The 13,836-nt window shown below is 43.7% G+C and overlaps 1 protein-coding gene across 1 annotated transcript in view; it reads right to left on the bottom strand.

Annotated features, from left to right (window-relative positions):
- Positions 1–13,836, bottom strand: part of FER1L6 (fer-1 like family member 6) — a 110,824-nt gene that overhangs the window by 84,201 nt on the left and 12,787 nt on the right. Inside the window, exons 6-12 of the mRNA XM_032416096.1 lie at positions 13,408–13,486; positions 12,004–12,160; positions 11,143–11,329; positions 9,265–9,457; positions 7,394–7,746; positions 2,126–2,234; positions 1,183–1,363 (exon numbers count right to left, since the gene is read on the bottom strand). Of these exons, the coding sequence (XP_032271987.1) occupies positions 1,183–1,363; positions 2,126–2,234; positions 7,394–7,746; positions 9,265–9,457; positions 11,143–11,329; positions 12,004–12,160; positions 13,408–13,486 (1,259 nt within the window). The remainder of the gene's footprint in view (positions 1–1,182; positions 1,364–2,125; positions 2,235–7,393; positions 7,747–9,264; positions 9,458–11,142; positions 11,330–12,003; positions 12,161–13,407; positions 13,487–13,836) is intronic.

Raw genomic sequence — 13,836 nt, 5'->3', positions numbered from 1 at the left:
AGCCAGGTAGGAAGTTTCTAGAATAATCCAGGACAAAGATGCCAATGGCCAGAATTAAAGAAATGACCATCTATATGAGAAATTCTTGAGAACCAGAATTGACCAGACTTCATTGCTGACTGGATGTGGGAAGGAAGGGAACAGAGGGCAGCTGACAACTTTTTGATTTGTGGTTCAGAGGACACAGGGAATGGTAGGACTAGTCCATGAGATGGGAAAGATAGGAAGAGGAACAATGTTGTGTATGGAGACAATGAATCTGCTACAACTTTGGGACACCCAAGTGGGGGTGTTTGGATTTGCTGCTCAGGGAAGAGGGCTGTCTGGGGAAATGCTTTTGGGAGTCCTTGTTATCCTGACAGTGCTCAGTAAGCCATGGGTCTGTGCCCAGAGAGAGTGTCTAGATTGGGAAGAGCAGAGAAAGTGAAGAGCACCAGCAATGTGGTTCCAATCTCCTCACATACAAAGGGGGAAAACTATGTTCTCTTATGAGAACCCAATGAGAGAGAGGATAAAGCTTTTCTCAGGACACAAGCCTCAGAACTCAGAAGACTCTTGCTGGATATGGCTTTCCCTTCTTGTAAATCATGTGGTTGATGCTCGACACCACTTTCTTACAACAGAATTCTAGAATTTTACTTCTCTTTGCATGTTGAAAGGTTATGTGGGTTTAAGATCAGTGAGTATGCATGGAGGTACCCCAGATGTTTTCTGAAATGGTCTTTTCTGGTGGCTGACAGTTTTTGTTTTTGTTTTTGAGTTCTTTAGTCTGACTGCGGCAAAAACAAGATAAGAAATGATGTATCCAATAATCCCATTTACGTAATAGCCAGAACTCAGATGAATGTAGTAACTATTAATAGGGTTTGGATTGAAATGTTAAATTCTCACCTTCCCACCTTGTTATGCTTCGAAGTTATAAATATGGTAACAAGAGCCGTCATCATTGTCCTGCCCTTAGATGAATTACCTGGATGTGACATTTGGAGAGTTGTCAACATTTCACTAAAGATTCAGTAGAGTGGCAATGACCATGCTGCCCCTGTTCGTGCCTTGCTCCCATGACTAAGATTTAAAAATGATGTTTCTGGTTTTAGGGAAGAACTGAATCAAACAGTCCCAGAAACAGGTCAGACTCCTATTGTCAGAACCCTGGCTGTTCTCCCTTACTGTGTCTCCTACCTGTTTCCTTCTGTCACGAGTGGCTTCTCTGGGTGAGTGGTGGAGACCATAGGGATGGCAACATTGTGGGCTGCATCCCCTTCTCCTTCATGCAGGAGTGGGAGGCTGTCTTCTTCAGCTGATTCAGCTGACTTCTTACTCCCATGATGGGACCCTCCATCAAGCAGATTCCCAAAATTACCTATAGAGACAGCAGCAAGGGGAGAGAGGTCAGGTGTCAACAAGCAGAATCAGGCTACTCGGCATAAAGGATCCAAGGTCATATCCTCCCAAGACAGAGAAATAAGATCTCAGTATGAAGGTGGGAAGTGTGATGGTCAGACCAAAGAAATAAGATTGACAGTGATGGTGAGTCATCATCTACATCCATCTCATGTTCTCTTTTGTAAAAACTACTTAAGTCACAAATTAACTGGATTCCATCTCCACTTCCTTCTGCTCCTTGGAAGGGCACCCTCCTGATGGGAATCAAGACCTTCTCTAATGGAATGCTCTTCCTTGGAAAGATTTTCCCAGCTGTACATCAGCCCAGGAAGATCGTTGGGAGTTATAATAACTGCACCTACAATATGCACAGGACTTCACAAGCATTAACTCATTACACTCTTGCAATAGCTTTATGAAGAGTTATCGCTATTCCCATTTCATAGATGAAGAAACTGAGACCCAGAGAAATTAAGTGAGCCTAGGAGTAATAGAACTAGGATTAGTAATCCAAGTCCTTCTGAATCCAAACTATACTCTTAATCCTTTTTTTAAGTATGAAAATAAATCTATCCCTTACATGTTGACACTAGGGTGAACAAAGAATTATTCATTTCTTTCTGAGGTACAAACCTCTGCCAGAATGCTATCATTTCTATGTAAGACACTAACTCATTCATTCAAGAAACAAGCATAAAGCCAGTGCCATGTGCCAAGCACTGTGCTTGTTTGCACTTACCGATAGAAACTTCAAAGCTAATGGGTTTATCTCCAATCTTCCGGTCAATCATGGTAGCTTCAAAAAATGCTCCAAAAAGTAAAAATTTCTCATAATTTTCTGGTATAATCTGTAGAAAGAAAAAAAATTTAGACAGGTCTGGCTTTATTTTTTTTATTACCAGGAAGTTGAATTAGTGATGTTAACTTGTCCAGAGTGATTTGTAGGCATTTGAATTTCAGTGTCAGCCTGAAAGGGCACATCATTTCTCTGCTAATCAGGCAGGCAGGAACCAGGACCTACAAATTACAAATCCAAATTCAGCCATCTATCTAGAATGATATAATCTCAACCTTCTGAGCTTCTGCCCTGCAATTAAAATCTTTTTTTTTTTTTTTAAAGACAAAGGTTGGCATGTGTATCTTTCTACAGTACTATTGGTAAAACACAGGTCTGGAATCACCTTCGGGTGAGCAGCCATTTAGAAAACAGACAGTAACAGAATCAAACCCTTACATTGGAGCATTGTTTTATGGATTATATAGGAGATCACATACATTATGTTTGTTTCTCAACAACCTCAAGAGGTCAAAATCTGGATCATTCCCATTTTACAGGCGAAGAAGTTGAGGAAACTAAACTTAAGGTTGAGTTTAGTAACTTTCCCAAGTATTCTGACCACAGACCAGTGCTCTACCATGTGCTAACCCAACACTTCGGTGCTGTTCAAAGACAGACCTTACTCCCTGAAATAACATAAGCTTGGATAAAAGAGACAGGAAGGCTAGGCACTTGCATGAGCATCAGCCAATCCAATGCATCCAGGACAAGCTATAAGCATGCGGAGGGTCTCAGGATCACATCGGCTTTTATACTGAAAAGGGCCTTGGAGTTCATCTGCTCCAGCTTCCTCCTATCTGAATAAACTAAAGCTCAGAGAGACTAATGGGCTTCCCCAGGTCACACAGCAAGTTAAAGTCAGCCAAGATTTGAAGCTTGGGCTCCACCAAGCCTTCCCTCTCAAGGAATCCTACATTGTGGAAGACAGGACCCTGAGAGGTCACAAGACAGGAGCCATCCCGAGGTAACCATAACTGTTTGTGGATGACTCCTATTGATGTGGAACAGGTTGATGGTTCAGGGAGCAGATGTAGCTGAGACACCAACACGGCATCACATTTCTGAGTGAAGAGGCTGAATGAATTGCCATACAGTCCGTGTTTCCTGGTTTCACAGTTGGATTGATTGCATTACATGGAAAAAGCAATAAGGTTCATCTAAGGAAAATAAACAGTTATGGCTTTAGAGCTGAAGAGCCCCATTGAATCAGGAGCCCTGAACCCTGTCCCTCTGAGAGCCAACAGGTCTCAAAAAAGTGACCTTTCCTTTACACAGGAGCCTCCTTGCTGTTGGCATCAGCAGGAAATGTTTCTATTGACCAGAAAATGTTGGACAGGGTGGGGGCCCAGTGCTGGATCTTAGTCACAGAGCACACACCCCTCCCACCTGCTGCCACTGTAGGCACCAGCTGTCAATGAGCCACTTATCTGGCCTTTCTGGGGCCAAGTTTACTCTCGGGGAGGAGGTTAAAAAGTATCTGAAGACCTGATGGGACTATCAGCCATGTAGCCTAGAAGAGGGATGACGGACTCCTTAACCAGATCAGCCCTTCTTCAAATCCCAGCTCTGCTACTTCCTAGCTGGTTGACTTTAGGCAAGTCATATCCACTCCCTGGGTGTCACTTTCCCTGTCTGTGAGATAAACATTGTCATAGGGCCTACAGGGGGGAATAATGAGATCATCTACACGGAGCATCTTGTATAAAGCCTACACATACAAATGCCACAAGAATGGTAGTCTTGGCAAGTATTTCAACAGATAGAATTCACCTCTTAATCCTCCCATCCTTCAGGTCTAACTCAAATGGCCCATTCTTTTGGAAGCATACTTTGACTTCCTGAGTTTGACAAATGATGATGGCAATGTTTACTGAGTTCTTATAATGTGTCAGATGTAGTATTAAGAATTTTACCTACACTATCTCATGTAATTCTCATAACCACCCTAGGAGGAAGATGCTTTTATTCTACCTGTTTAAAGATGAAGACAATGCAGCTTGTGAAAGATTAAAATATCTGTCCAAAATTACTAAACATGCCTAATATTTATTGAGCACTTACTATGTGCCAGGCTCTATTCTTAGCACTTTGTATGTATTAATTCATTAAATCCTCACTGTGAGCCCATGAAGTAGAGATCATTATTGGAAATAAGCATAAGGAGCTTAAATCACTTGCCCAAAGATTCAGAGGCAATGTTTCTCCAGAGGCTGGGCAATAACCACTGCCACATCTGAAATCCAGCTCTCTTACTTGAGAGCCCAACATTTTAATTATCATACTTCAGTTACTCCAGGAAATATTAGCACTTTATCTGTAGCTCCTTATTGTATGTATCACCTTCTACTTCCTGTACATTTATTTTGTATGTCTTACCTCCCCTTCTATATCATAATTTCCATGGAGTCAAACTCTCTTTGTATTCCTACCAATATTGAGGATGATGTCTAAAAAAAGAAACTAGTCAGTACATGTTCACAGCATTTGAAAATGAACATATCTATTAGATTAGCTATGCTCTGTGAAAGCTTGGCATAGGGAGATAACCTTTGACGGTGGTGATGAGGGTGAACTGGAAAAGCCAACATAATGGGACTCATTTGTCCAGGTATGCAATGAGAGCATGGCTGCAGCAAGGGAGATAGGAGCTCAGGACCCTGGAGAGCTAAAAAAGAAACTGCTTCAAGAAGGAATATCACCATGTTGGTAAGGGTGAGCTCTGAGGCTGTTGAGGCTCTGGGGAAGGTAGAAAATATGTCCACAAATCCTTGGAAACCCCCCCACTCAAAAGATGAAGCCTAATTCCTCCCCCCCTTTGGGTGTGGACTGGGCTTAGTGACTCATTTCTAACAAGTAGAACGTGGCCTAAATATCAGTGTATGACTTCTATGGGTTTGGTCATAAAAGACATTGACATTTTTGCCTTGTTCTCTCTTGGATCACCCACTCCACTCAGGGGGAAGCCTACTGCCATGAAGATACTAAGAAGCCTATGGAAGGGTCCATGTGGTGAGGAACCAAGTCCTGCCAACAGCCATGAGAGTGTGCCATCTTGGAAGTGGATCCCACAGTTCCAGTCAAGCTGTCAGATGACTGCAGCCCCTACCAACATCTTGATTGAAACCTCATGAAAAATTCTGAGCCAGAACCACCAAGCTAGGTATTCCCAAATTCCTCATCCACAGAAAAAATAAATGTTTGTTGTTTTAAGTTGCTAAATTTGGGGATAATAGTTATATAGCAATAGATAACTAATAAACCCAGCAGGAAACTGACCACAAACAAGAAGCCAAGATGAAGAGAGAAAGAAGGAGAAATAAGGGTTTGAATGAGACCTGAATTTCCCCTCTCCTACCACCTTCTATCCAAGAGCCAAGATGGGCTATTGGCCTTGTAGAAAATGTACACTCTATGTAAATTCCCAGCTACACTTGCTTTCTGCTAGAAATTTTTTTTTAGATGGCCTTAGCAAAATATCTTGAAGATACTGACATGGGTTAAGAAAATCTTCTATTAGGCCCTTTCTACTCGGTAATTCCTGTCTAGAAAAGAATGGCCAGTCTCAACAGTAGGAAAGATTGCTGCAGAATCAGATACAGTCAGATATCAGCATAGGTGGCTACTTAAGGTACCCGCAGTTTCTGGCAAAGTCCAAAAAATGTCATTTCCAAACTTGGCATATATTCTGAAAAAATACACATAAATACAATCACATCAAAGCAATGTCAATTCTAACCACAAGAAACTGACAGTACACATTTCCAGAGAATATTTCCCAATATACAAGTCCATAGGGGAGAGCTGGGGAGGTCCACAAAATATCCAAAATAGGTCCAAAAAACAGGGTGGAGAGCTCTGAACAAATCATAAACACCGGTCACAGCAATAGTAAATGTACTGCCAGCCTACCATAAACATGTAAAGAACACTGTCAACCGTCATACAGGCATTCCCTCATTTACCCCCAGGAGATGCCTATGACAAAGAGACTATTACTACCTCATTTTGTTAATGAATAAACTAAAACATGGAGAGGTGTTACTATCAGAGCCATGAATAGAACCAACCCTCACGATTTCCAAGCCTGGGCTCCAACCTCTCCCCCACACTGTTTCTTAAGATGTATTAGATCCCAGCAGTAAAAATAAGTGGCTCTACCAAAGCCAAGGTGACCCAGACCAGCCATCACCTTCCTTCCCCACCCAAAATGATTGTCTGGTTGACCTGAGAAACACACTCCCAGAGGCAGAATCATCCAAGTTGAGAGCTGGAGTCCACTCACCTCTGCTACTAACAAAACACAAGTTCCTTCATTTGCTTAACTACAGAGCAGTCTTGCTAATCTAAACAGTTGATGGGGGGTGTTTGGGTGGCTCAGTCAGTTGAGCTTCTAACTCTTGATTTCGGCTCAGGTCATGATCTCGGAGTCATGAGATCAAGTCCCACATCGGGCACTGAGCATGAAACCTGCTTGGGATTCTCTCTCCCTCTCTCTCCGCCCCTCCCCCACTTACACTCACTTGCTCTCTCTCTCTCTTTCTCTCTCTCTCTCTCTCTTTCTCAAATAAACAAACAAACTAACAAACAGTTAGGGGATATTCACAGTTTGTATGCATCTTGGAGACCCAGATCTCTTTCCCATCATACAGAAAAAATGCTAATGTGTTTTATGTTGAGTAATAGGCATTCCTTTGAATTGTGATTTCCCCCCAGTCTTAGCCAGGGGAATAGGTTTCTCAAATTCTTTCATCCTAGCGTGTCACTCACTCTTCTTCCTCTTCATCCCTCATCCCACATTACCTCACATCCAGAGCATAGGCTAGGCTAACAAAGCTAAACAAAATTAGCCCACAGATAGAGCTCAGTCCATCCCCCCACCAACCTGCTTTCACCAGCTCTCCCAGAACACTTTTATTTCCCTTTCACTTTGGTTCTCATGGGATTCCATGTTTTGGGGGAACACTGGAGGGATCTATCATGAGCGGATGGCTGTAATGTGTCAGGAAGAGGCAGCGGATCGGCCCAGAATACAAGGCTGGGCCAAAACACATTTAGCAGGGGGAGTGAGACCTGTGCATGCCTTTGGGAGCCTGTGGGAGCTGGGGTGGCAGGTGCTGCCTCCACTCTGGGCTCGCCTCGCAGGGGCAGTGGAGCAGTGCTCAGACCTACCTGGGGGGGCACATCGAAAGGTTCCACCTCTACCTCTGTTGAGTTGGTCTTGTCTGACACCTGCTGGGATTTTCCCTCATTGGTTTTGTCACCCTTGTCTTTACTGGAGCCTTTGGAAGATTTGGAGTCTTTGTCCTTTGAAGACAACTTGAGCTCCTTGAGTGCCTTGGAAAATTTAGATTCCTGCGCCCCTCCCGAGAGGATCTCCACAGCAATTTCCACCAAGATTCTGCCCCTGAATGACACGCCTTCTCCAAAACCTTCATTCAGTTCCTGGTAGTCGTCCATCAGGCTGTGGTTCCTGGGTGAACCGTACAGGTTAATCCAGGCAGGTCCGAAGGTTGGTAGAAAGCCTGCAAAAGCCCCAAGCTTTAGTTGCCCGCTAATGTTTCCAAGTTGATTATTTCTTGCTTTATAAAAATTGTGCACATTCATTTAAAATGTAAAATATACCGAAAAGACAAGAGAAAATATTTACAGAATATCCCATCCCCCAAAGAGCCACCATTGCCACTTTGATATATTTGCTGTATTTTTCTTTCTAGTCCTCCTTGCATGCACACGTGTACACTTCTTCACAGCTATAATGTTACTACCAATGCCAACGTGCATCCTTTGTCTGTTCATTCATTCAACTCATGTTTATTGAGTCCTGACACGTGCCGGGCACCACGCTAGACACTAAACACGGAGCCCAGTGGAGAATGAAGCAGAAACGAACATTAAACAAGTAAATATTTACATTATAAGTGCTAAGCAGAAGATTTACCTTATGCAGCAAGAACAAATACAGGCTGAAGAGGCATGGAGAGGGGTCAGGCAGAAAGAGAGAGATTCTGACCCAAAGGAGGGTCAATTTTAAGGAGCAGAGATACTGTGGTAAAGGGGATAAAAAGATTTTATGGCCCCTGATGTCTAATTTTTAAAACTATTTTATACATTTCTTTGAACACCATCAAGATGTTCCTGAAAATTTGGGGTAAAACATGTTTACACCAAGTTGAGATATTCTGAGGGTGGTGCGCATTCTGCGTAAAGCAATCCTGTGGCAAACCCTTCCACGATAGGAAGACTTAAACAGTAGGTGTTTATCGAGGTCTTTCTGTGGTGTCACGCTGTGAGAGGTATAAAAATATGTAAATCTTGTCCTCTGCTTAAGTGAAGCCTTTGGTATATACGTTATATGTACACACACATATATATGCATAAATATATTCATCAATTAACACCAATTTGTAGTGCAGAGAAAGATTGCCTTGGGATTTTAAGGAGGGAGGGTTTGTTGGGATATTTAGAAAGTTATCACCTGCTAATTTAGGTTTTGCAAATAAAGAAAGAGTAAAAGCTCTTTCCCCTGACTGGTGGATTAGCTGCGCCTCCTCAGTCCCTCTCTGGCTCTCTGAGTGTGCGATCACAGCACCTTCCTGCAACACTCAGGACCGTGTGCTCCTAACAGTGAGCTGGGGGCACAGTATCTTCTGGGCTATTTAAACATGTAAAAATCATTCTTAGCTTATGAACCATACAAACGTTTTTGGCCAGCTGGTTGTAGCCCATGGACCATAGCCTATCAATGTCTGATCTAATCTAAACTCTTCATTTTTCATTTAAGAAACCCAAGGCCCAGAGAGGGGGAATGACTACCTCAAGGACACCCAGCAATGTTCATGGAAGACCTGGGACCACGATCAAGCCTCCTGGATCCCACAGCCAGGCTCCACCTATTGCCCTGAATCAACCCAAACCAGAAACCACACAGAGCATGGAAATGTCTAACATACTGCCTGCTCCAATCCTCTCATTATGAAAATGGGGGCTTCAAATCAATCATTTTGTGACCCCATTCCCAAGTGAGACAGATGAAGATTTACCTTTATCTCCATCCTGTTCGTTGGAGATTTTCTTCAGGTCGATGAAATGGGTGGCCAGCACTACATCATTCACACTGCCTTCGTCCCACACCTGGATTTTCACCCTCCGACACAAAGGAGGGAACATTTCCTTGAAGACCACCTGTTCGTGCCACACAGGATTGGCACAGTTCTTCTGCACTGTGGTTCGCCCCTAAAAACAAAGCCAGCAAGATGTAAGCCGTCAAAAGAAAGGAAAGAGGCCCCCTGAACTGACTAAAGAAAACTCTTCAAACCAGCGGGAAATATAAAGTAAGTTGCCAGAAATAATGAACCTGCTTCCACCCAACACCCATGGAAATCCATTGCACCCAGGAACATTACAGTGCCCCGCCCTTATCCACAGGGAACACATCCCAAGACACTAGTGGATGCCTGAACCCATAGATAATGCTGAACCTTATATATACTAAGTTTTTTTCCTATACATACATACCTATGATAAAGTGTATTTATAAATAAGGCACAGTAAGAGATTACCAAAAATAACTAATAATAAAATAGAACAATTAAAACAATATATTGTAATAAACATTATCATAGATCTTAGCAACCTCAGCGTACAATTTCTTTCCCTTTCTTATTGAGAACTATCACCTTTTCACTTAAAGGAAGCACTTATAGCTTCTCTTTGGTGTATCTGAATTGCCAGGACCACTCCCTCCTGCATCTAGGGGACATTATTAAGTAAAATAAGGGTGCTTTGAACATAAGCACTGCCATAGCGCCACAGTGTACCCGATAACCGAGGTGGCTGAGTGACTAACTGTAGGCAGGGCTGACTTGCTGGATAAAGGGATGATTCACATCTGGGTAGGATGGAGCAGGATAGCGCGAGATTTTATCCCGCTATTTGGAACGGCGTGCAATTTAGAACTCATCGATTATTTATTTCTGGAATTTCCCATTTAATAATTTCAGGCCATGAAGACCATGAGTAACTGAAACCATGGCAAGCAAAACCACAGATAAGGGAGGAATACTGTACTAACATCCTACTCTGCACCAGACACCATGCCAGGCATCAGGAACAAAGGGAGTAATTGATGGGTCCTGCCCTCAGAAAGTTCTCATAATCACATGGGGGCTGGAAAAAGGCCAACATGCATGTTCTGAACATGAGTTGTTCCATGCATCTGTTCCATGTAGCAGATATAGTTAGACCCTGAGTTTGTGTCTTATAAAAGTAAGGCCTTGTGCAAGTCACTTCCCCCTTCTGGACCTCAGTTTCCTTGTCATAAAATGGAGATGATGTCCTATATGACTCAAGGGATCCAAGTAAAAAATACTCCAATGTTCACCCTGCCAAGATGAGGGGTTAGAGTAGCATATATTGTAAGGGCAGAGACAACATGTGTGTCAGCTGAAGCTTCAAAGTCCAGCCAACCAGGATTAAGCTGTGACCACGTGCCCAGGTGCTGGTACTTCCAATGGCTCTTGAGCAGGGAATAACAGAAAACAGAGATGTCCAGGCTTACACAGGACGAGGACTACCTGGAGAGCCTGGGGAGTAGGTTGGGAGGCAGGTGGCAAGGCTATGGAGCCTGGGGACTGAGTAACAGCTCAGAGAAGTAGCCAGAGGTAAGGAAGGAGGCCTGTCTGCCTGGGTCCTAAATCGCAATACTCCACAGCCCTTCTCCATGATCTCAAATGGACAGTGAGTGGGTCACCACCACCCCCACTTTCCTGCCATGTGACTCAACGTCTTTTGTGAAAGCTTTCTCTCTTAAGGCACTTCCTAATTTTTATTTTAACTTGATTTCATTTGATTAGTAATGTCCTAGGTAAAGAGCAGAGTTCTGGCCCTGGTTTGCTGTTGGTGGTGACAACATTCCTTACCATCTGCCCAGCAAAGGAGACCTCCACAAAGGGGTCCACGAGGTCCTTATTGTCACCCACAAATGCTTTAGTGACATTCGCCATGATGCTGGAGTTCATTTTGGGCAAGCCCTCTGCTTTGTAGAGTCTCACATAGAATCTGGCCCAGGGTCTCTCTGATGGAAACCCTTGAGGGATCAAAAGGTTCCTTGAGGGGGAACAAAAAACAAAAAATAAAAAATCTCTCTCACTTGGAAGAAGAGAGAAAAGGTAGAAGCAATTTGGAGACAGAAAGAAGGATCCTGATATAGGAGAAAAAACTGAAAAGATCAGGATTCATTGCTAAAATGAGTTTTCTTAATAATGTACTATATGGAGACTAACATAATAAAATAAAATTTAAAAAAATAAAATAAAATGAGTTTTCTTTGTGGTGTCCTTGGCAGCGAAGGGTATGAATAGAGTGAATGCAAACTCCTTCAAGTCCTTGAATTATAGAATAAACACCGTCTCCCACTCTGCATCTTAAAAGAAGCGCATTAAGTCTTCCCATTTCACAAACCACTGGTTGAAATGATAATTCCTTCAAAGAAAAATCAGCCAAATTCAGATAAATAGGATAAGCTCAGGAACAGCTTATCTATTTTGGGTTATTATATGGAGACAGGCGGTCCTTGTCCTAGAAGCTGACCTCCCAAAGACTAGTGACACCTTTGATAAGACACATCTTGGTGCCTCTGATAGAGCAGAATCCCAGGTAGACAAGCCATGAACTTGGCAGTTCTCATGTGCCCACAAGGAAAGGGAGGGAGAGGGAGGAAAGAGAGATGGAACCTGGGACATATCATTTCTCTTGCACGACCCTGGATGGGTCTGTCTCACTTTTCTATTTGCTCCTCGGCATCAGAGGTTTTGGGGTTGGTCTTCAAGACGTCGCCTTTCCCAGTCACACTGATGTCACACTTCAGATACCCCTTCGTGCCAGTCCTGATGTCGCCAGGGTCTGTGAGCAGGGCCCACTTGTCACAGAACTGATGACCTGTAAAAGCGTCCTGACAGCTCCGATTCCCCGCCCAGCTGGACCCAGCAGGTCTGTCCCATACCCCAGGCCTCCCTGGATCTGCTCCCTGGGAGGCGGCAGCTCTTGTCAGTATCCCCAGCCTCGTGCTGCCTCCCTCCCCTCCTTCCCTCCTCTCCTTTTGTTCCCACCCTCTTCTCTCTCTTCTCCAACCTGCCACAGGTATTTGGAAAGCCTTCTACCCAGAGCTAATCACCTAGATAGGTTCTTAGCTTGGACAGGCTAGGAGGACATCAATGGGGTAAAGAAGTCACATACTCTTTCACAGGCTGTAAATGGGGCTCATGGATCTTTTTGTTTGGCCTACACTGTCAGTCCAAACTTTAAAAGCTCTTACAAAATCTAGACCTCTGGCTTATCTAAAAAAAAACTGTTAGATCTGCCAATACAGAATGTACAGTTCCACGTGTTTGCAGGTGGGAAGGGAGCTGAGAAGCCACTGCTCCTTTCATGTGGGTTGTGAGCCCTCCTGTTCCCCACAGTCTGCAGCACCCCTTAAGGTATTAACCCCAACCACTGCACTCCTGGCCCCCAACTCATGTGAGTTGGAATTGCTTTGAAGAGAAGGGAGCTTTCATGAGAAGATCTAGATTTGTTGATGGCCCTCTTACTTATCAGCTCCTGACCTTGGACAAATTACCTGCCTTCTCTGAGTTTCACTTTCCTATAAATCAGAGATAATAAGAATTACCATAGCAAACCCTTATATGGCATGCCACAGCCATTACTCTGAGCTAGGTTCTATATGAAGCACTTTATATATCAACTTAATCTTCCAACAACCCTGGAAAGGAGGTACTATCTTATCTTCATTTTCTCGGATGAAGAAGCTGAGGTGCAGAGAAGTCAAGTCACTTGCACAACCATGAAAGAGCAGGGTGGAATGTGAAGCCAGGCAATCTGGCTCTGGAGTCCATATGTGTAACTCCTATGCCACTGTTTCTGCCCGTGTCACACAGCATCACAGCACGAACTTACAGACGGAATTTGTTGGGGGAAGAAAACTGCTCAGAAGTATGGACATGAAAGATAATGTTGTCATTAGATGGTCAACGTTGAGGAAAAGAGCCGGGTTTGCTCCAGTTGTGTAATTGGTGCTCATCTGATTGAATGAGTGGGTCAGTGGATGGGTACATGAATGAGTTGACCTCCAGGTGTGGCAAACTGGAGATGAGTAAGGGAGAGATTGGGAAGTGATGCTTCCTTACCAGGCTGGTTGTACACAGTCCCCAGGTCTACTTTGAAGGAGCCGATCAATATGCTGCCTATCAGCTTGTGGTGAAAAACCTGAGGAGAGATGGAGCAGTGAGTTGGCTGCACTAGATTTCTCTTTGAGGATAAATCTGTGAAATGGGTTCATGACCCCTCAGCAAGGATTCTAGACCGTGACGCTTGTCTGGCCTTCACTCTTGTCTGGAGCACAGTGACATTTGGTCATCAAGTGAAAAGGGCATCCAGAAGTATCTCACCTGGACCTCTTCCTCCTAGCAGGTTTTCAGCTATTGAAGGACACCTAACAAATCTCACTCTCTGAAAAGTATCTTTTTACACCAAAGTGAGCTCTGGTACAGCCCACCCTTCAACACCCATCTCTGCCTACTGAAACTCTACCTATCCTTCAATGCCTAGAGCAAATG

The sequence above is a fragment of the Phoca vitulina genome, unplaced genomic scaffold (genome assembly GCF_004348235.1).
Source record: "Phoca vitulina isolate PV1807 unplaced genomic scaffold, GSC_HSeal_1.0 scaffold18, whole genome shotgun sequence".
Lineage (NCBI taxonomy): Eukaryota > Metazoa > Chordata > Mammalia > Carnivora > Phocidae > Phoca > Phoca vitulina.
Note: the sequence above shows the minus strand (reverse complement) of the source record. Positions and strands in the feature narration are given on the sequence as shown.